The sequence below is a fragment of the Argiope bruennichi genome, chromosome X1 (genome assembly GCF_947563725.1).
Source record: "Argiope bruennichi chromosome X1, qqArgBrue1.1, whole genome shotgun sequence".
Lineage (NCBI taxonomy): Eukaryota > Metazoa > Arthropoda > Arachnida > Araneae > Araneidae > Argiope > Argiope bruennichi.
In genome coordinates, this window is record NC_079162.1 from 28704841 (window position 1) to 28731356 (window position 26516).

Below are 26516 nucleotides of genomic sequence, written 5' to 3' on the forward strand. Positions count from 1 at the left end.
ATTAAGTCGTTTTGTAAAGAATGGTACTAATTTTCGAGTAGATTTATCGGTGACGAAAGTACATTTAACTACCGTGAAATGTTTAATGCTCTTCAGATAATGCACGAAAGAAAACGAAACAAAAAAAGCGAAAATCGATGTGCAAAATTGGATAATCGAAGCTATGAGCAACGTTTTTTGAGGAACGTTTAATGAGAAAAAATTCCGATGAATAAAACAAAGGAGAAAAGGAGGAAAACATTTTACGTTCGCGTAATGACAAGGCAGACAGCTTTTTTAAAGGGTTAATTTGGAAGTTTTCTTAATTCTCAGCTCTGAATAAAGATTTGTTTCCCTTTAAACGGATTTTTGCTGATGGGTTTCACTGGTTCCATTGAAAATATGGATTTTTGTAACATGCTGTCGGATGCGCTAATTAACGAAGAATAAATGCATAAAGGAAGTTATATGACGCATCTGATATCAGTTCTTTGTCGATATTTCATAGCCATGTAAGTGCAATATGTTTGACAAGTTGTTTTCCAATCAATTGACTGTAATTTACAGAAATTCACCTTCTTTTCAGTTGCTCACTGTCATAGAACTTCTTAATAAATGAGAATATTTTTTATAACCTGGCCTTTCCCTATTTTTAGAGTTTTCTAAAAAAACAGATTATTGCTGTAAAAATTTCTTAGGTGATAAAGAAAAATTATGATATGTAAAAATAAATGCATTGGAGTCTCTATTCTTATTCAAGAATGTTTATTCGAATTCTTTTCAAAATAGTTAAGACTGAATAAAGAAAACAAAAGGTAATGGAGACATAATTTAAGAAGGTTGGTTATACACAGGTTAATTATATAATTATGCACAGGTTGTTCCAAAAATTTGAAATCGGCTTTAATTTTTTTTACTTGTTGGAGATAACTACACTTTAAATTGCAAAACTGATCGAATTAAGGCGGGAAATTAGTTTATTTTAATAAAATATTCCTGTGATTGCTTTATAAAAAGATACATTTGTAAATATTTATACAAGCCTCATGGGTAGAATTGATCAACTAGCATTTTTTTTCCCTGCAACTATATCACTATGAAAGGCTGCAAGCCTTTATCTTTAAATCTGACCAAATGATAAAGACGAGAAAAGATGACTCACACCACTTTGGCATGCCATTTAAAACAATGAATTTAAGGATAAAAAACAGATCAGAAAGACATTCTTTATATAAGTTATAGGACAGTTTATAAATTAATATGCATAGTTTAAAGTGGAAAGTCTTTATAAATGGCTGGATTAAAGAATTCATTTCAAGTTTTGCATTTCACGGAAATAGAAAATGTCCTTTGATGATATATTTCATATATTAAAAACAAGATAAAAAGATTCGTATATTATTCCAATCATGAATTTAGTGAATTCTCATTGCTCTGAACACCGAAAATAAGCGATTTATCCCGAAGAATATTCTAAATAAAAATTCGAATATCTACTGAACCTAAAATTTCGACAATTTCTTAAGCCTACACCGGACTATGAATTGTGCTGTTTTATGCATGTCTCTTGTAATGCTAACTAACATATAGATATTCAGTTATTTATTAACTCGCAAAAATAAAAATTTGTCTTAAAAAATTTAAGTAAAACTAATTTAATCTATTATTAATTTTAAAAATTGTTAATAAATATTTTATTAGTATTACTTTAATAATATAAAAAACCAATAATACAATTTAAAGATTAAGATATTAATTGATTATTAATAGCGATTTCATTGTGAGAGAAATTTTCTACAACTTGAAGTTTAATAAATCAGAAATTTAACCACTGTCGAGCATTTTAAATTTATCATGCGAGCACGAATTGACTAAATTATATTTTAGAGAAAAATGGTTTGTGAATTGACCCTTTAAGAAGGTTGAGTGAATTTGTGACGAATTTTAATCCACATGCCAACATGTAATTTTTCAATTAAAAAATGGTATACCTCAGTATACATGAACAGAAAAATTCGTAAATACAACATGATACCAGTCAGTATTCGCAAAACTTTTTCTTACGTTTTATCGTATTTTGTCTCCGGTTCTTGATACATCTCTATTTCTAATTTAATGCATGGTTTCGGTAGCTTTCGATTAATTATAATTAATCGAATTAGATTAATTTAATTTATAAAAATTTAAAAATTAAATAACCCATGATTTCTTACACAATTCTATTAATAGTTATCTTATTCCTAAATAATTGAATTATATTATTTATATATTTACCCCTATTAACAAGCGTCTAATCTTTTTCATTTAAATTTTATTTTCTAATTTTAATTTTACTTTTCAATTAATTTCTGCATGCGTTTTCAATTTTTTCGTAAAAGAATGTTATACCTCAATATACATGAACAGAAAAATTCGTAAATACAGCATGTGATTAATTAGACACGAGTCAGAGATTTATGACAAGAGATTACTCATAAACTTGAGATTTATTCCAAACCTCTCATCTATCTGCAAGAAATTACGATGCTGTAATTCGCACATTTAATAATTATACTGACAATTCCTTCAAACAGTTTCATACCATGCCTTTTGAGAATTGAAAGAAAAACTATAAAATGAATAATTTTGCAACTCAGTTGCCTTTTGAAAAGTGCTGTATATACAAATCCCATTCCAGAATTATTAATTGTTAATAATTATCCTTCATTTTGTTCTTCTTTTAGCTTATCTTCATTCTCGTGAAAGAAAATTGTATAGCTTTCTAATTTCGAATTAATTTACAAGGAAATGCAGCATATTGAATTACAAATATATTTATTTCATATGATGAATGACGGTAATCAAGAACTAAGTTTCACGTTAAAGATAAAATCTTTTTAACTTTATTCATAAAACAAAAGAATTACTCTTGTTTAGTTGTAGCTTTATTTACAAATTTTTTCTTAGTAAGTGGTAAATATCTGGAGCATTTATTAAATTTTAAAATATGAGAAATTAGATTCAATTTCGTAAGGAAAGGAAAATGGGAAATTATTATTATGAAATTCGTAACTTATCATTCTTTTATTTTACTTCTTGATGCATGAACTCATTTTCAATCTATTATTGGTGCCGAAATGACATATTTTTTTATAAAGTTTCTGAAGTTTTATATTTTTATTCATTTTTACGCATATTAAAGATTGCACACTTCTTTTAATGATTTTGCTGAAAGGAATGCATTTGAAATTGCGTGTACGCGAAGTTAAAGATGAGTAATAAAACGATGCGCAATTTCAGATTGCAGTCTTTTTGGAAAAGAGAGAAAAATTATTTTTTGCTGAAGACGAAAAGTTTAATAAAATAACTTCCAGCATTTTCCTGCTTCGAAAAGGCAGCTTATTTTACAGTAATCTTTTCTGTAGGCATTGATGAATAACGAGAAATATGATGCAATGTGTAATATAAAATTTTTAAAAGTTTTGGAAAATAAATGAATTCATTTATGTAACTATGTTTCTCAACTGTTTCTTTTAAATTATTATTTATTTTCAGCTAACATCTCCTTTTCAAAAAGAATCGAAAAGCCCTCCCCATCATAAGTGGATGCGTGAATAGTTTGAAAATATTCATTTATATACTGCAGTGATATTTAAATATTTTCTCATATTTGCTAAGGTCGAAGATTAATATAATTCTTGAAGCTATTATTGTAGATAAATAAGTGGGATACTACATATTTTTACTTTTAAAATTGTTTCAGATAATCTTTCTGTAATTAAAACTTTTCCTTCGATTATTTATTTTTGCAGGTTTCTTATCTCATGCTTTAATAAATTTGACTTAAAATTAACATTTAGAGTATCAAAACCTGTTAAAATTTTGAAATAGTTGTTCCTAAATTTAATCCGGTTTAGATATCATATTAACCTCTATATTAAATATATCTTCATTCATCTGAATATTTAAAGAACTTTTAATAATAACAAATTGTTTGGAAAAATTTAACAAACATTAAATTTAATTTAGAAATTTCAAAAAATTGTAGTTATTCTTTCTATATATATATAGATAAGTTTTATGTCTGCATCTAAAAACAAATTCTTTAAAATTTTCTAATTTGCTTTGAAATAATAAGATTATTGTTTAGAAAGTATTATATAAGCCAATAAAATTAATATTTAAACAATATTATTTATAACAAAAAATTATTAATCCGAAATTTTGTGATGCATCTGGTATATATTATGTAAAATTAGTAAATAACATTTGACAAATATTTAGTAATAATGATACAAAATCATACAAGAATTAGTTTTTAAGATTTAATAGCAGAGGCGTTTAAATTAAAATGGCAATTTTTATCTTGTTTCATTCATTATTTATATTTTTAATGCAATTATAATTTGAAAAACTATTAAGCTTCAGCTCTTAAAAATAATGGACTATAATAGTTTTTAATAATAATTAATTTTTTACATATTTATTTTTAAAAGTGATAAATATAATAATTTTAATGATAATCAGGTTTAGCCTGCTTAATTTATTATCAAATTTTTTAAACTAATAATGAACTATACATTGAATGAATGCTAATATTTATAAACAAAAAGTATACATGTAAAAAAATTCAAAGGGATTGTTATTGAATGTAATTTTATGTTTAAAATTGACAATTGCTTCATACTTTGAAGATTGCAAAATCTGTTTTCAAAATTCTCCATCGATAACATTTGTTGAAAATTTTGAATCATTTACAGTAGACTAGTCCTGTTTTTGAACAGACCATCCATTTTTTTTTCATTATTCCGTCATGCATTGGAAAAAAAACTTTTCTTTTTATAAAATATAAAAATCCTTTCATCATATACTATAAAATATTTCCTTTCAGGATCAATTACTGTATTCGAGAAAATCATTTCCTGACAGACATATTTCATAATATTTGAAAATCTTGTTGAATTTTTCTTTCATTTCATTTTATTTTCAAAACTAAACCAACTATTATTCTGTTTCGAGAATTCTATGAAAATGTAACATTCTGCAGCGTTTTTTAAAATAAGAAAATTATATAATATTTCAGTGCATTGCTTGTAAGAACATTACAAGAAGAATTCAACAAAAATATGGCATACGCCTTTCATAAACCTCGATTTTTTTTTTCTATTTTTCTACCCGAATTCAGCTTGAAATTTTGTATCGAAAAAGCTTTGTTTACAAAACATATTTCTCTATATTTCAGAATAATAATATAACATTAAATCTCGAATTTCCAATGATAACAGGAAGAAAGGATAAATAAAGTAAAAGTTTACCGGCATATCTTGGGCGCATCCATTCTAAAAAGCTTCATAAAAATTCTGATTGAAGACGGTTTTCAAATTTGTTCATTTTACTAAAAATCCCGTAACAAAAAAATCTTGCTTACCACAGACTACAAAAAGGAGTACTTTTCATTCATTGATATATATTTTACTTCCTTTGCGTTATTATATGCAGTTCATTTTATTGTATTGTTTATGCAGAATCAACACAGTTAGAATATAAGAAATCATAAAATAGTTTGCCCAAAGATTTTAGGCTTATTCAGTCAGAGATGTGTCATAGAAAAAGGAATTAACACCTTCTAAATGAAGGTTTCCCAAATTCGTTTTTTTATATTTAAAATATCAATAGATAACATCTTCATAGAAAAAAAAAACAAAAAAAGCATGCATTTTTTTACACTGGATTAATTTATATGAATTTTACTATTACTTTTAATTAATTAATTTTTTGTTTGAGTTGATTGTACACAAATTATGCATATAGTTAAATCCAAACAATATATAACTTTTTAAATTATGAGCCACCTTCAAGAAGAAATCATGTCTTTTTTCTCAAAATATGTCTGCAAAAATGGTAGAGCGGATCATCTTGCCTTAAAATATTTCATTAAAATTTGTTTAATAATTAATTTTAATTAAATTTCCTTTTAACTGTTAGTAATACATTCAACTTGAAAAACTTTAAGAAATCGTGATAAATCAGAAATGTCTCAAAATATGAGAAACATTCATCCGTAGGGTATAGAAAAAAAAATTCTGGTTTTCCTTTTATTTAAAATATTACTGAAATATTCATTTCTGATAGTAGAAACCAAAATAAAATGCATTTTAAACCTTTGAAGATCTTTTATTTACATTTAATTAATTTCGAGTTGTTTTTAATTATTTCATTGCATTTAATAATTTGTATCCAATTGGCAAATTACAAAAGATAGATGATCAAAGAATTTCTTCTTAGAGGTATGGTTGCTTGGCCAAAAGCCCAAGGAAGCTCGAAATGTATTAAAACAGGAATTAGCATTCACTGAATAACGTTAATTTTCAAGCCTGATATTATGCTTCTGTTAATAAACGATACATTTAATCGGATATTAATTTACATATATATGCGTGTTTATTAATACCAATATGTCCCTTAACGTCATCGTTTTTAAAATTCATATTTCTAGAAAGAATTTGTATTCTTACTGGTCGATATTTTAAAGCGAAAAATTGTTCTTCTTGTTGTTTTAAATTACCCCTGTTTACATAAATTAAAAAATGTGTGAAATAAATTAAATTTCTTAATTTCTAATGCAATTTAAATTAAAAATTACTTAAATCGAAGAAATAAAATGATTAATGAAACTTTATTAGTTTAAACAAAAATTCAGTAAGTAAAATAAACTTTAAAGTTACACTCTTTTTTGTTCACGCATTTTATCTATTTTTCAAACTAAAAATTGATAGCTGCATGGTTAACTGCTAAAAACCACGTTCTGAATTAATATTCTATTGAATTTTAAAGAGGCATCTCTATTCTACATTAAATTCCAGGTAAAAGATGAGATCAGCGTGGTAAAATGCTTTAAAATCTCGATCTCGTTAATAAAAACAACTCCATGGACAAAAAATAAGGGAATTGTGAAGACATCACTCATTTTCAGAGCGTTGTCAGTGGCGTTAAAAGGGGGAGGGGGTGAAAGCGCATCGCTATGAAAGCAAAAAAAAGGAAAAGAAAAAAAAACACTAGATACCTGAACTACCGTTTCAACATAGAAAATGTGCGCGAACATGCGAAAAAAAGGACCCTTGGAGACTGCTCTTGCGATCCGAAATAAACTCAAGAGAACATGTAAAAGCGTTTCCCAGGCATCCGGGGAATTATCAAACTCCGATTTTGGGAGAAGCGAAAACTTTTCGCCTTATAAAAACTGTGAAAGAGAGTTTTGTTTCTCTTCAAAAAACATTGCTTGCAATTCCTACATTTTGAACATTAATCATTAAATATATATATATATATATATATATATATATATATATATATATTTGTATAATGCAAAAAAAATCTATTTAAATATTGAGGTATTAAATTTCTGCATGATTCCGTTGATTTAAAATTACAAGGGTTTTCTTCACTCCTTAGGTATCTAAAATTAAATGTTGAATCATTTAACAGCTGAAAAGATACAGGTTAGGTATTTTCTACCATATTATAACTACTTTGCTCAAACGATTAATTGTGATATAAGATATAATAGATATAATTATATAAGATACTAATAGAGATACCTAGATATAATTATACTATTTTAATTAAATTAGAATAAAGCGTTTGATAATTTTCAAGACATTGTGTCTAACCATAGAACTTACAAAATATAGGATTAAATGAGTCAGATCTATTCAGGAAAACAGAAAAATTCTAATGATTTCTTAAATTCTTATCATCATCATTCTGAAGTCATATCATACATATAGGTTTCTACAAAAACGCATTTTTCGTTTTTATATTTTCCATGTTGATTTTAAATTTTTAAATTGCATTATTATGTTAAATGCTTCCATATATTGCTTGAAAAAAAATTAGCATATCTTCCTCCATGTGTCATCTTATTCCTATTTTTGTAAAATTGAAATAGACCGGCATGCGCAAAAGCGAAGAGGTTTTCGTTTTTAAAAACAGTTAGTTTCGCGTCAGAATAATGAGCCACACATAAATGTTTTAATCAAAAATGATTTGATAACTTACTAAAATAACTAAAAAGGAAAAATAACAAATAAATGCGAAATCTCATCCGTGTAGGAGACCAATAATAATCTCAAAATACTGACAGTTCATTTATGCAATTTTATTCTATATAAAATAACTATTTACACAATAAACTAATCATATGTTAAAATTACATGAACAGTTATAAGAGTACAGAATATTTAGAATACATATTATGTTAAATGTCGAAATTTACATTGCATACATACTCTGATTTAGTAAAATATATCTTGATATTGTTTGGTGTTGCAAAATGGAATCTTCAAGAAAAATATTATTAAGACTAATGTTACATTCTTCGATGCAAATAGCAATACAAAGCAGCAAATAGAGTAGAGCAGCTCAAGTTTTAAAATAAGAAAAAGTGCATTTTCAGCCTTTCATAAGCTAAACTTTAACATAAGTTGCTATATTTAATTTGCATCATTCGAAAGAGGAAAGATTTTTTTTTTTTTTTTTTTTTTTGCGCTTGAAAATAATTATAGAAATAAAATATTTAGTTTTAAATTTTAACTCAAAGGATCAAATTCTTCTGCCTTTAGTGCAATTTTTTGTGTCTTCTGTATATTAACAGACATGATATTAATCTTATAGTTCACATTTTTTAAAATTTCATTTCAACTTATATGAATGAACATAAAGGAATGCAGGACAATAATTTAAAATTTTCCGCTATTTTAGTTAAAAATGTTGCAGGCAATCAATTATTAAATTATTCAAAATTTATTTTTAAAAAGCAAAAAAATGACATTAGTGCAAATATAAATAATCGTGCTATGTAAGGCCAAAGATAATAAAGTTTGTTTCAAATCCAACAGCTTCTAATAATATTTAAATTTACACATATTCATCGAGCGTAAGCTAAGATTGGAATCTTAATTCCTAAAAATTTGCATTAATCATCTACTTATTACACTTGCTTGGATCCCTCTTTGGATGTTTAAATGGAAATTTTTCAGGTCTTGTTTCGGCGGGCTTCTGCAATCGAATTCAGATTGCAAATGGGATCGTAATTAAAGTCTGCTAACTCATGTGGAATGACAAACGTAGAACTGATGATTTGATCCTATAAGCTTTCTAAACTGGTCATCTGATTTGAAACTAAGAAATGATTTCAGGCTTTTAAGGGCAATTAAATTTCATTCGTTATTTCCTTGACTATAGACCATTTCGCATATCAAATAAAATAGCAAACTTCGAGAATTATAATTTAATCAGCTTTCAAAAGCATCGCATAATTTAATTTCAATCTTTTCACTAACATTGTACACGCATTGAACAGCGTCTACAATAACTACTTGTTTCGCATAATACGTGTATGAATTCTGTTTTTATTAATAAGTAAATTACAACAGAGCATGAGGCATAGTAGCTGTTATTTTTTTATATATTTATTCTGTATTTTAAAAATATTTTATTTAAGAATCTATAATTCGATGTTAGTAAAAATATTAAAACTAAATGGGTCAAATGTATAATTGAATGCAGTTTTATAGCGGCCAACTATCATTTTGTGGATTTTAGATTTACATTATTTAAGTATTGCTAAATGTAATTAAAAACTGGAAAATAGAACCTATCCCAATCCATTCTTATAAAAAATGATTAATTTGGAAACAATACAACAGAAGCTATTACATTTCAAAATATGCACAATGCTACTCTCTTAACTGTGTTCAATTATGATTCCTTCCATTGTGAAATAAATTGTCTCTCATATATTTTATTGAAGTTGCTTTATTTATATTACATTTTAGTGTATATATTTATTTAACGTGATACAAGTACGTATTGAATTATTAGTGACGTTTCCAAATTTTCAAATAAGAAGTTGAGAAAAAAGACAAGATAAGTTACTGCATTTTATTAAATATTCGTTCTTTATTTAAAAATTGCTTTAGAGAAGTTGTATACAATATAAAAAAAATAAAGCTAAGTGATTTTTTTCTAAGCATCGAGGTCCACAAAATTTTTAATACTAACAAGGCATAATATTCTTATCACGTTTTGTTAATAAAGCAAGGTAGATAAACTTCGTATAACTTTATTAATTATTTACGAAACCTATTTTCTTAGGATGTAGTGCGCGATACCAGAATTAAAAAAAAATACTAAAATAGTTAAGTGTATAATTGCTGTTTTAATATTTTCGCTCACTTTCGGCATTTCCTATATTTTTTAACAATTAATAATTTTTCACTTAAAAGACTTTGGAGATTCTCTGAAGCTTCCTGATTAATCTTCAATTTGTTTAAAGATGCTGAGTCCTCTTGTACAGTTTTTGCTCATTATTCTTGCTCATTCACGCGTAAAAGGGTGGAAAACTTCGATGAGCCATTATAAATTTCATACCTAAGGGATATCAAACAGTTTTGAAATTTGGTGAACTGTGCAATATTATTCTTAGCTTGCCATGCAACTTTGAATTCGAACAAAATTTGCCGGATTCTCTTAAAAACAAAAGCGTGAAAAAGTTCAAGAAGAGAAGTTATCAGAGGTAGATTTAGGTTATTTAAAAACAGGAATAAAATATTCTTGTTTTTTAAACAGTGGAATAATCGTCATTAAGAACAAATAAGAAAAATGATTTTTAATAGAGAAAAGACAGTTTGCACACAAAATAAATGCAATCAATATTTCCATTGTGCAGGAACTTGTCAAGCAAATAAATGATTCCAATGAAAGAACATACAAAATATTTTTCTTCTGATGTAAGTGGCAAAGTCTAATAAGGAAAAAACAACAAATTTATAATTATAAGACTCTCATCTTCTTACTGAGCAAAAAAAAACACAATTAATAATTAATATTGATTTTTAAAGGAATTACCCCTTTATAGAATCAATTATCAGTCGCATGACATGTCAAATGCACGCGTCGCGTCAATTCAGATTTGGAATCCTTTCCGCATCTTCTTACTGGAGGAAATTGAAGGAACAGAAAATAATTTGCCGCTAGCTGTCGGAAGGTAAACGCAATTACGTTTATCACGAGTCTGTATGAATTGATTTTATCCAAGCCAGAAATAAAAATAAGGAAAAACCGCCACGAAATAAAAAAAAAAAAAATTCCATATGTATTTCATCTTTTAATTTTTTTTAAGAATCTTTTAACAGTAATGTAATGTTATTGCATCATTTTACATCATAATAGCGAATTAAAGCCAATGGACGAAAAACCTGAATTATTAAAAATTTGAATAGTCAACTTTTTTTTTTTTTTTTTTTTCGATTTACTTGCCATTTTAATTGTTTCTGTTTTAAACGAAAGTATTGATAGGCTCTGTCTTAGATTATTTGCCTCACCTCTCCACGAAAATAAAAGTGGATAGATATAAAAATGGTCATATTATAAAACTCACTTCACTAATCCAATTAACTTTCAATCTTCTCATTACATGCATTTTTTAAATTTTTTATTTTAACAAATTCTACAAACATTAGTGCCTTCTGATGTTATATCCCGTATGATTAAAACTCGAATACGCAAACACTTACATTTTATATGCATACATTTGGTGCAATATCGGTAATAATATATTTACTAATTTAGTTACTATGGTATGTATAGCAAGACGGAATGTTGCCTTTGATAATAGCAAAATAATAGAAATATAACTTTGATTCCTCACTGATCCTACATGTGAGCAAGAAATGTTTAGTTAAAAGCCAGCTTAGAGTCTCCTTAATGGTATCTTAGTCAGACACAGTGGTGCAGCATAGTCAACATCATGGATCTTGCGCCATAAAACTTCAAACAATTCCATCCTAGTCGGACACAGATCATTTAAACTTAATACCCAAACATAAAATCAATCTCAATGTCACATTTCTTCATTAAGTATTCCAATCATTCGCTGGTAATGAAATATCCACTTCAAAAGTCGAAAGTTCCAATTATTGTCAATATTTCCCAAAGATACAACAGGCTCTTATTTCTAAAATAATTCGTGGATATTTTAGAATGCGATTAATTCGGCATAAATAAAAAGAAACTTTTAATTTTAGAGCAGTCGCATTTTTATATAGATTCTCTCATGTGAAATCAAGTCCTACACTGAAACTATAGAGAAAATTCTGTGTAGAAACGTAAGCCGGAACTATCATAAATCTCTCAAAGCAGCGATGTAAAAATCCATAGCATTCTGTGCATTAAATGAATATGCACAAAAAAAGCGAGATGAATCCAGAAAATTGCCTTTTTTAACACATTTTCTGAATATAAGTACGATTTCCTCAACAAGCATTAATAATGTCTGCAAGAAGCGTTTAAAAGATCGTATTTAAGAGCCATGTAACAAATTGCAAAACATTCTTTTAAGTTTTCCAAGCAAACGCTAACTCTAAAAATAGGCTGAGCACTTTCATTTCATATTTCATTCAGAGGAGCACAGGAACTATTCTCACGTTGTGATCAATCTAAACTAGAGTTAAATTAGGAGTTTCAAGATGAGAAGTTCCTGTATTGACACGCGACATGCCGTGATCCTCTCCACAGGATTCATTAAAATAAGCGTCTGGATATTCGGCCATTCTTTCATGGATATTCGGCCATTAACCCGAAATAAAAGACTAATTTGACCTCGAGAGATTAAAATTACCTTACGGATCGAGACAATTTTGTACCAGAACGTTACGTTGCCAAACAGCAATTAGCCATATTTTTGGAGGTATGTAATTCATAAGTGTATGCTTAATGTTTTCCTTCTATTTGTCCACTTATCGAGTCATTAATATGTAAATTAACCAAAACTTATCGCTTCTCCAACAAATAAGGGGATTTCTTGAAAGTTTCTTTCTGGCACGGTAAGCCCGGAAAGATGAACGGAAATAATTGCAAGCAGGGTAATTGGTAACACTAATCTGTTGATGTTTATTCAAAAGCTTGTAATATACAGAAATTAGTATGCTGATTTTCATTTTGCTTTTTAAAGTAGAGTTTGCAGTTAATTACTTTAATTTTAAGAAATCAAGTAACCCATTAGTTATGAAGATATCTGTAAAGAGTAAAATAAATATTTCATCGATAAACATAAATCTATGTAATACTAAATTGTGTAATTTGTTTCTTATGTTTCCAATTAGTAAATTCTCAAGACTCTCAAATTAAATTACTCTTAAGAGAATATTTCGCAAAGGATATTTTTTTTAATTAAAAACCTATTGATTGACTTCAGCAATAATTCTCTTAAAATGTACTTTATTCAATCTCTACTAAAAATGAATTACAACAGGCTACCTACCTAAAAAATGATTTTGTAAAAATAGAATCATTTATACAATTGTTGTTATAGACGCTAAATTTTAACGGGAAGTAAAAAAAGCCGTATGAAAAAAATCACTGGGTGTGAGCGATTTCAATATGCATTAAACATTGTAACTAAAAACATTTTATACAAAGTCCTAGATCTTTTCTGTGACATTAATTATTATTATTTGATGATATTTTTATGATCGACTTTATTTATAATTCTTAAATCAGGTTTTCTTCTCGATATATAAGCTCAATTACATTAGACATGGCTTTGATTAAAATTTAAAAATAAATTTGCTCATGAGAAAGAGAATCTTGAATACCATTTAGAATAAATTAATTGATAGTAAAAATAAACTAATAAAATTATTATCGTATGATAATGTCAGCATTATGAGGTTGCTTGTATGCGATTGAAATCGCACCAGTGAATGTTCCGAAATGTTTTCTATTGCAGTCTAGACAAGTTATTTGATACTTTTCAGTCAAAGTTTGTTTAATAGAATTTCATCGTATTGCATACATTTGATTAATGTTTTGTTTTACATAATATATAGAATTTCATTAAGACTAGGGTATGTCTCAAAAAAAGATTAATGAACTAGTAATGGTTCCTAATTTTAAGCTTATGAGTTTGACTGTATGTGAACTAAGCCGAATCGGTGGATGATTGGTGTTGTTTTTGCAACATACTAATGTCTAGACAATTCTTTGATTCTCTGACTATTTATTGGTCAACCGAAGTTCAATTAACAGAACTGTATAAAAGAACATTACACGAAAGATTAGATTCTTTCGCTGGAACATCAGTGATCTTACGTAATGACCGTTGTTCTCCAATCAAAGTTTCCACTTAAAAACGCTACTTACATCAAAGAAGAACATGATAAAGATAATCACTAATTAATTCAACACTGAAGGTCTTAACTTGTTCGAAGAAAGCGACATTTCTTTTGATGTCTCCGCTTTTCTTTGAGAATAGGAATTCTTTTACGCTTTTGGATATTCTTGAAAACTTTTCATGTTTTTGCTGGACGTTTTCTGAAAGCAGGTGGATAAAAATTCAACTCGGAAAAAAAGTTGGGGAAAAACTTGGTCATTCTTTTTGGTGCCGCCAAGTTACTAATTAAAATGTTATCTCTGTAGCTATCAAAACAATTTTTAACAAATGGGCTCTCGTTAATACAGATAAACTTTGCAGATTTGTCGTGATTTGGTAATAATAATAGTATATCGTAACCGATAAAATATGCATCAGAAAGTATTTCTTACTATTTTTTATTTTAATCTTTAAATCAAAATATTTTTTTCCAAAGCAGCCAAATGATTTTTCCATTAGTATTTCTTTCAGGTTTTTAAGTAAATAATAACGAAATAATAAAATTTGGAGCTAGATTCTAGATTTTTATGAAATTAAATTTATTTGATGATTTTCTAAAATGTATTCTTTATTTTAAACTTTTTCAAACCTTTGATGATATTAATTTCTTTTTCAAATCATAAGAAATATCACTTTTTTCCTTGGCGAAACTGTTACAGATATTGTAGCTATTATTAGATGGAAAAAAAAACTTTGGCCAAAATTTGAATAGAACTTTTCAAAGCTAATGAAACTAGTTTTTAATTTTCCTTACATGCTTGTAGAGCTCGATGTATGGAATTTTCTTTTTCCCCCTTGTTTTGTAAGCATGCATAAAAGAATGAAGCAACCATGCATCTCTTACAACCATTTTTTTAATACACAATCTCTTCCCAAGTTCCAACAAAAGTCAATAGACAAAATAAAATTCTTTGAATAAGTTCTTTGCTTTCTTTCATTATTTTCTTTTCAATAAAATACAAAAGAGAAACACATACTTTTGCAGAAATTCTCCTACGTACAAAAATGATTTCAGCAAATCTAGAATGAATACATTTAATTATTTTCATCTAAGAATTATCTTTCATTTTTTTCCGTCTATTTTAGCGAAAGTGCTCCAAAGCAGCTAATTCAGAGTAATTAGTTGCTTCTTTTGATACAGATTGCTCCAACAAAAAAAGTAGGATTTCAGTCGCTGCACTGAATATTATTAAATATAATTACTTTTATTCGTCATCAAAAGAGCTAATTGCTGTTGCTTCAATCCATCCTTAAAATAATTAATTGTTATTACTTGCATTCATGGTAACAATTCATTGCTACCGCTGCTATCCTTTGGTTAAAAATTGATTCCTGACACAACTAATCATGCTAAAGTCATAGAAAAAGAATCAATTTCCATATGATATTTTTGAATTTTATACAGTGCTGCCACTAATTTGAAAGCTTCTTCTTATTCAAAAATTTATTAGTGGCAATTTGGAAAAAATCTAAAATGAAAGCAAAATGGGTATATATTTGGGGGGGGGGGCTCAACGGTTAAAATAGCTCGTATTTATTTCTGATAAACGCTAAACATAATGGAAATTTTTGTCATATTGTGGTTGGGAATTCTTAAAAAGATGCTAATTTGTGCAAAAAAAGAGATTGCTAGTAATTGACAGATTCTCTATAAATTTAAAATAAAAACTTGTTCCTAGGCTAAGCTGTTCTAGTTTCATAGCGGAAAATTCTAAATTTTTTGAAAAACGAGCTATTTTTAATATTTTAGGACTAATCAAGCATGTCTTATCATTATTCGACCGAACTAAACCTTCGTTATTGTCATTTTTAAAGCAGTGGCAACGTTTTAGAGATTTTCGTCGAAGATTTCGGACATTAGTTTCTTGCGATCACTCTAGTGCATGTACAATCGATAACACACAAATACACAGATGTTGAGTCACATGAAAATGAGACTTTTGAGAAAAATTCGCTTTTATATGATTTATGTTAACTTATTTCCCCGCAATCATTCTTTCTTACAGAATTGAGCTTTGGAAAGTTACTTCCCCACACTTTCGCGGCATGTATAGAAAGAATCGGATTCTTAAGTGCGTGTTTAGGTGAGTGTCACGTTTGCCAATTCACGACTCGCCACATCTCAATTAAACGCTGTAATCAGAGTAAATGGTAATGTTTTTTCATCCAGATAAGACAATTCCTGTTTTATCCTTCCTCGCATAATTTGCTTCTTTCGGGTTATAAAATCATCTTTTTCGCTATTGTACGTCGTATATTTAGTTTTTAGGAAGTTTGCTTTAACATTAAACTTATCGCGATCGTTGAAAATGCCATTTTCCAATGAACGATTTAATGTGTCGAAGAGCCAATGTGTTTAGTGTTGACATGCCAAACTTTTCAAACATTAGCTCCAACTCCTGTAGCTGATATATATCCTAAATGCGTATTCATTTGGATAAATGCTTATTCATTTACTTTCTCACTGATTTTACTTTTCTTGTCAAAATCGTTTCTAAAGCGAAATTATAGAATTTTTCTTCGGCTTTTAAAACTTATCTTACAGAACAGGCATAATCGGAGCATTCAAGTGTGCATAGAAGAAAGTGATATTTATCTAGCTTTATCCCTATGTATAAATTTTAGCTATATTGTTATTTTTATTCATGCATTGTTTGCAAAGAGTTCAGTATTATGTCTAAACGTTTTTGTTTTTCTTATCCCTCCTTAAGTATAATGGTGTGGTTTCGTATTGCGAAGATAAGACGACAAGTTCCAATCTTGCTTTTACTGAAGCATTGCTAAACTTTATAGAAAGGTATGTAATAAGTAAGCATTCATGGTAGTTTTTCGAAGACGAAAAGTGAGTATTTTCTTCATTGAAAAGCCATCAAAAGCTTAGGACACCTATTAACGACAAATATAACTTCCTAAGGCATGCAAACACTTAAATTTGGTATTTTCTTCCCAAATTATAATTTTTTTTTCATTGGTTGGAATAGATTTCCTAGATTTTTAACTTGTTTATATCGGATGTTACAAACACATGTGATTCGAGTTCACCCCACAGGGAAGCACCCCAGATATGGGAGTGACAAGCTTCCAATAATGGTGAGTTGAATTATCTTCCGTCCGATGGCAAGGCGTACCTCTTGAAGGAGAAGTTGGTGATAGTCTTTATTCTTAGTCTTAAGTCCCGTCTTCATATTGTCGTGATGACTTTCATTCATTTTTCTCGGAATACCATAGGACGGGCCGGGGGTAACTCCGAATTTTTTTTTAATACATATATTGCTGTTTCTAGCACTCAAAACTATTTTTCACATTTTGAGATTTCAGACATTTTCAGCTATTAGAGTTAAGACCGCGCCAATGATCTAATTCTTTCAAGTTTTCTCTATTTTCATATGATTAATAAAGAAAACTATTATTATTATTATTATTATTATTATATAATGTTTTCATAAAAATATAATATAAATATGTGATATTCTTCATAATTTTTAAGAAATGTATGGTTTGAATTTTCATTACTTCCATTATTTACCGCTTTCTTTTTAAAAACAAAGTTGAGTTCACTGGAAAATTGCATGACTACTTTAGATTATTATTGAAGTAATATTCCCAATTAATAAATTTTACTTTGAATTGGAATTGAAGTATTATTTCCTATGAAATGCTTAAAGCTGTTTTAAAACACATCTGACACTACACTAACCTTTCCTTTTCCGAAATGGATAGCTGATCAATATCATTGGAATGTTATTTCCAACTTAATTGTCATTATGCCAAGATCTCTAAAGCTATAAAGGGGGAAGAACCAGTCATCGTTTAAAATTAAGCACGACTATTTAAATGCAGCGTTGTTCTCAGTTTGCTTCTCAATTATCTTACTTAAAAGGAAGAATTTTTAATCCTCTTAAAAGGGACTCAAACATTATGTTGCACATAAATTTCAAAAGACATTAATTATCAAATACTTCATGTCTGCAAATATGCTAGCAAATGAAAATTTAAAAGGCGCTTCTCTTTAAAGATTTTCCGAGTCTTACACTTCTAATATATCCATTAAAACCTTGGAATGGAAAAGTGGAGTCATAGTGACCCCATCCCCCTCTCCAAAGGAAATCCCGCTGTTGCAAGGAGAAGGAAACCCCGCCTCCTAGTTACATGGTCTGTAGATCGTGAGTGTGATCAGAGGGCACACGCATAAATGTTAAATGCAAGTCAAACTGATTACGCATAAGAGTTAAATTAAATCACAAGAAAAATGTCAGCGGCTTAAAAGCTGACAATAGAAATTTTTGTCAACAAATTAGTTGAAACCATAACGAAAATAAAATATGTCATATTTTGAAAACTAATTAAAGAGTGTTACTCTCATGTTGGAGTTTGTAAATGATATGCCGTTATAGGAGCTTACATTTATAAAAACATATCTAAAAAGAGCTCATTTTTGCATTTAAAAATATACATTGTTAATTTCTTATATCCTTAATAAAACACTCTATTACTTTTGAAACAAACTGAACTCAGATTAGGAGTCTTTTTGACTCTTCTAAAAGATGTTTTCATCGAAGAATCAAAGAAGTGACGTTTCCATTTCAGGATTCCGAAATATTCGTGAAAACAGATCATGAAAATTATTGACATACCTGATATGCCATCATAAGTCCACCATTCTTCCCAACTTCCGGCCACACCTGCGAAAAGAAATATACTTAGTTCCATAACGTATCATTACTTTTCTACAAAAAATGATTTAACTGTGTGATTTTAGCATGCAATGCAACGCCCAGTTTTCCTACTTTTTTTATTTGCACAGAAATTTTCTTCTCCAACATGTAGATATTATCAAGAAGAGAATGACACTCGTGTTTTTAACATATTATTTGGCGCGTATTAGGTAATGCGATTGCACATTAATTAGATTTTGGGGGCTAAATGACTCCTGTGTTATTTTTAAAAATGCGGTAAATTAGTTTTAGTTGCATTTGGAATATGAAAATTGATTCATTTTTCAGCTAATCGTTTTTTTCCTTGCTACATTCTGCAGGCAGATTATTGATCGACTCATGAGCTTTAGGAATTGACCAGTAATTTATACTTGGAATAGAAATGGGAATGCAGAAAGTCCAACAAATATTCATTGGAACTGCAACAATTTGCGAGATAATGTAATCTAACGATTATCTAATATCTTTCTTTGAAATTATGTAGGAATAATTCTTTTCAAGATATATAAAGATAATTTTTATTTTTATTAAATGATGTAACTCATAAAACTTCCAAGAGTTTGTTAGAAAAACTTTCCCTCGTCTAACACATATTAGCATTCTTCAAAAAGGGACTTAGTGGCTTAATTTGTAACAATCACCTTTAGCCACACATAAATTCACCTTTAGTCACACATAAATGATAAATATAAATGAATATCCCATAAAACCAGTATCACTCTGTCCTGTAAATTCAAAACTTGTAATTCACACTTGTAATAAAAAAAAACTTTATTAAGTATCAGAATTATAATATTTCGTAAATTTTGTCTTTAAATTCAACAATAATCGATTAATGTCTCAAATGCAGGTCCATGTGTAGTAGAAAATTCTAAAGAATCAAAAACAGACCATTCAGTGATTGCACCAAAACACTCCTACTCCACAAAATATATAATTTGCCGTTTTTTTTTAAAGTGAAAACTTTATCCCGCATTAATAATAAGTTTAAATGAATCTACTTATTTACCATTCTTGTCTCAAAAACTAAATGTTAAAACCTTTAATATAAATTTCCACACTACAAAACAAATAGCTTAATCGCATTTGTAGAGATATACTTAATCTCACATCATTAATAAATATTAAATAAGTTATTCATAAAACAAATCAAATTTTAATAATCAAATTTTAAAACGCATTTTACTGACTAGTATTCTGCAAAACACTTATAAGAATAACAACTTCATTCATTTAAATATTGCCAATAATATATAAATAATCATAATAAATAAATTATAAACAAATAACAAAAGTGCCAGATAATAAATATATAAAAAAATATAGTATATAACTGTATAAAATAAATATTTGAATAATAAAAATATCTCAATAGTTATTACAACACAGAAAAACAAATAAAAATATATAACTAACAATAAAAGACTTTTGAATATATGATAAAAATATCTCAAAAATCAGAGCATATAAAATGAAAACGCAGCATTTTAATTTATAAAACAGAGTAACATTTAACTCCATAAAATCCATTCCCTTTTTAATATAGTGAACAAAATTTGCAGAAGAGAAATATATAAAACAGGAATATGCAATTTGCTTTAAATTGGCGATTTAAGTGAAAAATTATTATCTTGCACTTTTTTTTCAAACTCTGCTGTATCTGCTCGAACAATAAATTATTTTATGAGTTCAATTAAGTGAATCCACATCCAGTCTATAAAAATTTGACTGACACAAATTTAATATTTAGATTGATTCAGGAAATTAAAAGAAAAACTTGATGCTTTTAAAAGCACGATTCAAATCAAAATTTTCCATTTAGTTTATTCCTTTAATGTATCAATGAATAAATTGTATAAAAATACAAGACAAAGCTATTTATGTTGTTCATATTGTTTATTAAAAATAAACAAATTCAAAATTTCTTGTCAAGATTTTTTCATAGCCTCATTTATACATTAATTAACCCAATTAATTAAATTTATTTGGATTGAAGTATGCCTCTTAGCACTTCCTCATAAAACAACATATTAAAGGTAAGAGAATTAATATTAAAATATACAAATCTATTACTTTAACAAAAAGCATTTTCTTTTCTTTTTTTTCGGTGATTTTACTATGTATTAACAAAATTTCCTTTATTTAAAACAAAATTATTGCGTTTTTCCCTTTTACATACCTTTTATAAAATACGCTTTAGAGACCTATGAAAAGATTTACGAAAACAACCACGTTTTTAAAACAAATTTTCGACCAAAGATATCTTTTGCTTTTTTCCCCCCTACATTTACGGCTGAAACTGACATTGAATATAATGGAGGATCAAAATTTCATATCACCGTATTTATGCACATTATTTTGACACATTCACGTCAAAGGAGTACTTTCATTCCAAAACATGCCGAAACGTCTTTTTGATATTGATCTGTTAGTTGTTTTAAGCATATTTTTTTTAGCATTCGCATAACTTCCAATGTATATATTAGCGTTGAATTTCATTCAAAAACATTTTCTAGTTTCATTCGTTTTTCTACGGAAATGTATTTCATACTGTCAGACTTTTATATAATAGTACGAAATAAGTTATTCTGTTTTGCTTTTACATCATTCGCTTTTCATACCCATGACAAAAATTATCGATAAAGCTTATATCTGGTTAATAAAAAATCCATCAAGCTTGGGTTGCAGGTTATTACTTTTACAATAATAACGAATTGACCTATCGGAAATTTCTAAAAATAACACAGTAATACCACAAGTGGTTTCCATGTCACATGTCATACAATTTGATTACGTCACAGAGGGTCATTTTATGACGTCACACATAAGTCTTTATCTCCTTTCCTTGGCAACATGACCATCATTTTATACTTTTTTTCTATAATAGGTTTCTGTACCTTTAAGTAAGTGATTCCAGTAAAAAGTTGTTTTGCTGAATTTAGAGATACTTTTATAAATTTAGAGTTTTTTGGGGGGACAGGAAAAATATTTTAAAATCAAATGGGCAAATTGAGATGACGTCACAACACTTTATAGACATATAATTATGCTATATGTTAGTTATGAATGCATATAATTATTAGTTATATTTCTGCTTTAATTATGTAGTTATATATAATTATAATTATGTTAGTTAGTTATGCTCATAATAAATCCATAGTACTTAGTGCCATGTTCACTGCATAGGTGAAATCAACGCATTATCAGAGCGTTTTGAAAAGTAATTTTATATTAGTGATTATTCTTAAAGAAAATACCTTATTAACCTAATCGACACCAACCTCGAATAAATTCGTAGATTACCATCATGCCAGCTCATATGTGGCAATGTATATAATATTAAATTATTTACGAGATTTCATTTAAACAAAGGTGCAATGTTAAGAAAAATGCCAACTCATATGTGGCAATGTATATAATATTAAATTATTTACCAGATTGCATTTAAACAAAGGTGCAATGTTAAGAAAAATGCCAACTCATTTGTGGCAATGTATATAACATTAAATTATTTACCAGATTGCATTTAAACAAAGTTGCAATGTTAAGAAAACATTCAATGAAGAAAATATTATTTAAATAAAACTATGCAATCTAGAACTAATAGTGAATGCGCTAATATAAAATTAAAAACCATATAAATAATAATAAATTATAGAAAATTGTGGATTTTAGTTACACATTCACATGCATAATGCAGATGTGCTTAAATAACCTTTTGGCAATAAATCTTTCAATTTGTATCTAGTTTCTATTATAAAGGCAGAGTTGAGTTGAGGTTCATTAGTCTAGATTCATTTTTCCAACTGCGTAGACCTGGTGGCGTAACGATTAGCTAATTATCTTTTAGCAGCTACCTAATTTAGTAAATAATTAATTCAACGTTGCTAAAGAATTCAAGCTTTGAAATAGAGAGATAAGTAGTAGTTAAATGTATTGCCATTGCGTTTCAAGCTATGTTGTGTTCACATCATACCTTGGAGACGTGAATTCACTGGAAAATAGGGAAAGATTTCTTCACCACAGGTAGGAATTCTTTGAATAGAATAGTTCTTTCATTATATGAACAAATTATAATGATGTTAAATCACAATTATATTAAACAAGGTACACAGTTATAGTTCTCGAGAAAAAAAATCCATCATTAATTACTCTATAACTTTTTTTAATTATATCCTTACTATCTTTGAAAAAAAACATATCTCTTAAGTGTTGCTTCAAATTCAATGTAAATGGGATGAATCTAAATTGTGCAAATGTTCCTTTGGTCTTTTAATTCTTAATATTTTATATATTTATCTTATACACAGCATAAAGCCAACTATTCAGAATCTTAAAATTTGATTATTTTCTCAAAGCTGTAAAACATTGATAATGCTTTTATATCACACGAGTTCAATAAAAAGGTTTAGTTGCAGATATTTTACTTATCTTTGTGAAACACTGTTAGATATTTTTTAAGCATAAAGAGTCTAGCTTTATTCAATGTAAGTTTTGGTGAATTGAAATTGCTTTATAAAAACTACATAATGTTCTCATGAATTTTCATTCTAAATAACGAAACTCGCTTTACAATACAGCAGACAATTAATCTAACAAATGTGTTTAATAATGTTTATTGCATTAAACCATTAATTTCATTTTTTTTTATTTCAAAGAATCTCTTTGCAATTAACTTTGCATAATAAAACTAATTGAGATACAAATCAATTAAAGTCTTAAAAATGCTTCTTAAATGCTTTTAGAATTAAAAAAAATTTTTTTTGAAGGTGATTTTTTTTTTGCATTCTTTTAGCAAACTGTTACGTACATTTTAATTTAAACAGGGACAATATAGTTGTTTATGGTGTAATTATTAAAAGAGCATGCATTTACTAAATTCGTATCAATGTTGCATATAAAAAATACAATCTAAGTTAACAATTATATATAAAAAAATGTTTTTGATTAGTAATAAAGAAATTTCCCTAAAGTTTAATTTCACAAATTAAGTATTATTATCCCTAAATTTCTTTTTTGTAAAAGAATTCACATTCATTTAAAATTTTTACATTGTAGTATAAATTCATTTCAATATTGGATAAAAACAATCTGAAATGTATGGTAAAGATCTAAAGGATTCATAGATGATTTTATTTAGATATATTTATTATTATTTTGAGAAGAGTTTGCAGATTATTGCGTCAAATTGTTACTGTAGACAGATAAGAAACATATTCGAAATTGAATTTTTTCTGTTATCTTGTAAATAGAGTGAATAAAATTTATAGGAAAATATATCAATTGAAAAACATTCGAAGGGCTACTAATACACCATTGGTTCTAATTCATGGAGTGAATAAAGAAATAATATTCAAAATATCATGCATATAAGTATGCATAACAAAAACTAAAACGGAGAAGATATTTTTTATTAGATTGATATCTTGTTCCAACACGGATTTTGGACTTTGGAATAATGCTTCCATAACAAGGGCGATACCTGTGCACCAGATAGAACAAACATGATAATGTGTGATTGGGCTACATCTGGACTGCGATTGAAGCAAACATCGAACTGGTAACCCTTCGATCCCTCAAGCGAGTGCGTGCCATGAGTACCGAATCAATTTGGAAGCATAAAAAGAGAATCACAGTTGCACAATGTAGAAAGAGAGCTTCCGATACTCTTGGCCAATAAGGGTGTTTGCTTAAAATTTCTACTAAACTTGTAATAAAATGGGTTATTAAACAATTTTTTTAATTGTAATTATGTAACCAATTAACATACATTTATAAAAGCGATTGCAAATGGAATTAAAAAGTACTAGATAAACCTCTCGAAATGGCATTGTTCTTTCATAAGACTTCCTTGAATTGTCTTTCTAAGATTAATCATCTACATAATAAAGATAAATCTCTTAGGGGAAAAAACTATTACCAACGCATTTGTTCTATTAAAGAGAAAAAAAATCAAGGCGATATTGACAAAAAAATCATTACATCGTAGAAATAAAAAGGGCATCTAAAAAGCTCACTCAACTGGCATGTGTCCAAAGATATCTCGTAAACGTGCCGCTTTTAACATATTTATTTCTATATTAGTTATTGCATCCATCCCATTTCAGGTGTATAATTTATTTTCTTAAGAGCAACAAAACAGTCATTAAGATATTCATTATATCCTTCATTTTACAAAAACTAAAAGAAACTTAAAAGGAAGAAGGTTTGTTTTGTTTGAAAAATTCCAAAATGACTTGTAATAACTTATTATGTCTAAGTAATGCAATCCCGAGAAAAATAAATCTCAAGAACCATTTTCCAACACCAGAAAGCATCTAATAAAGCTAAAAGAATAAAATACAGCCCCGTTGCAAAGTTGTAATTTATTTTTTATTGTAAGGCATACTCGTCTCAGTTTCAACTCCGAATTATTAATTTTTTGCAGAGGAAAATGTAGTTAAATAGTTTTGACGCAGTCGATAATAATTCTGCATAAATTAATAAGAGAGAAGCAAAATGCTATTTAAATGGAAATGCATGTTCCCGTCATTTTAAAACTTGAACCAACTAATTAAATCCTTTGCATTCATCTTTATTCTAATTTTCTGTCGATAATTTACTCGAGCATTTTTTCGTTTAGATAAAATATCAGGGTTTTATATTTATTAAAATTTCTTAGGTCTTTCAAGGAATAAAAAAAAATCATAAATCAAAACTATCCCATCGATTGGCATATGTTCAAAACGATCCAGTAAACACGTCCGGTCAGACCTACTTATTGAATTTCAGGTGTACTCTCTTTTCTGAGAATAAGACGATAATCATTAAAATGTGTATTACTTTTCGCGATATGCCAAAAACATTTAAGAACATGTTCACTTTTTTCTAAAAATAAGTAAGACTGACTTTTAAAAAAGACAAAACTGTTTCTGTCGGAGCATATCCAAAATAATTGTTAATACCTATTTAAATCTAATTTATTTCATGCCGGATCTCACTCGGACAGTGTCTCTAATCATACAGCGAGCTAATGTATATTTCAAATATCAGCGAGATCTATATATCCAAAGTAGATGGATAGATTTATAAAAATTGAAATTTAAACATCAGCACTAAAAAAAGTTGCTTCCATGTAATAAATTATTTGTATAATCTTTAAAGTAAATTTTGGCTAAATGCAATCACACCTTTTTAATTCTTTTCACTCAAAAAAGAACATTTCCTATATAATAAACAAAATTCCTGATAACTTAAGAAAACAAAAATCATCATTTAGTAAACAGCCAAAACGATTTAGTCAGATTTCTTCGTCTTCTTAGTTTTATTGAATTTCGATTGCATCTTGTTTTCCAAAAAAAAAAGGAAAACAGTAATCAAGATATTTATTTCTTCCCAATCAGATATGGAAAACATTTAAGTAAATTCCATTTCGTCAAAAAATAAACAAGATGGAGAGAAATAAAAATATAATTTTCCTAGATTGAAATATCTGCAGAGGAAATCTGACATTTCCTTCATTCTGATTCAAATAGAGTATTGGAATTTAAGTTTTTAAAAAGATGTTAATGTAAACACAATATGAAGGAAAAGAATTTATATTGAAATTAATAACTTAATTACTTGAAAAAATGTAGACGTATAATAAATCA

The 26516-nt window shown here is 27.8% G+C and overlaps 1 protein-coding gene across 4 annotated transcripts in view; it reads right to left on the bottom strand.

Annotated features, from left to right (window-relative positions):
* LOC129959114 (carbonic anhydrase-related protein 10-like) overlaps window positions 1-26516 on the bottom strand; it is a 191395-nt gene that overhangs the window by 140070 nt on the left and 24809 nt on the right. For all 4 annotated transcript variants that reach the window (XR_008783401.1, XR_008783400.1, XM_056071929.1 and 1 more), the window contains exon 2: window positions 18805-18852. Coding sequence is in view for 2 of the 4 variants with exons in the window: in XM_056071929.1 (XP_055927904.1) it covers window positions 18805-18852 (48 nt within the window). In the remaining 2 variants the exon portion in view is untranslated. The remainder of the gene's footprint in view (window positions 1-18804; window positions 18853-26516) is intronic.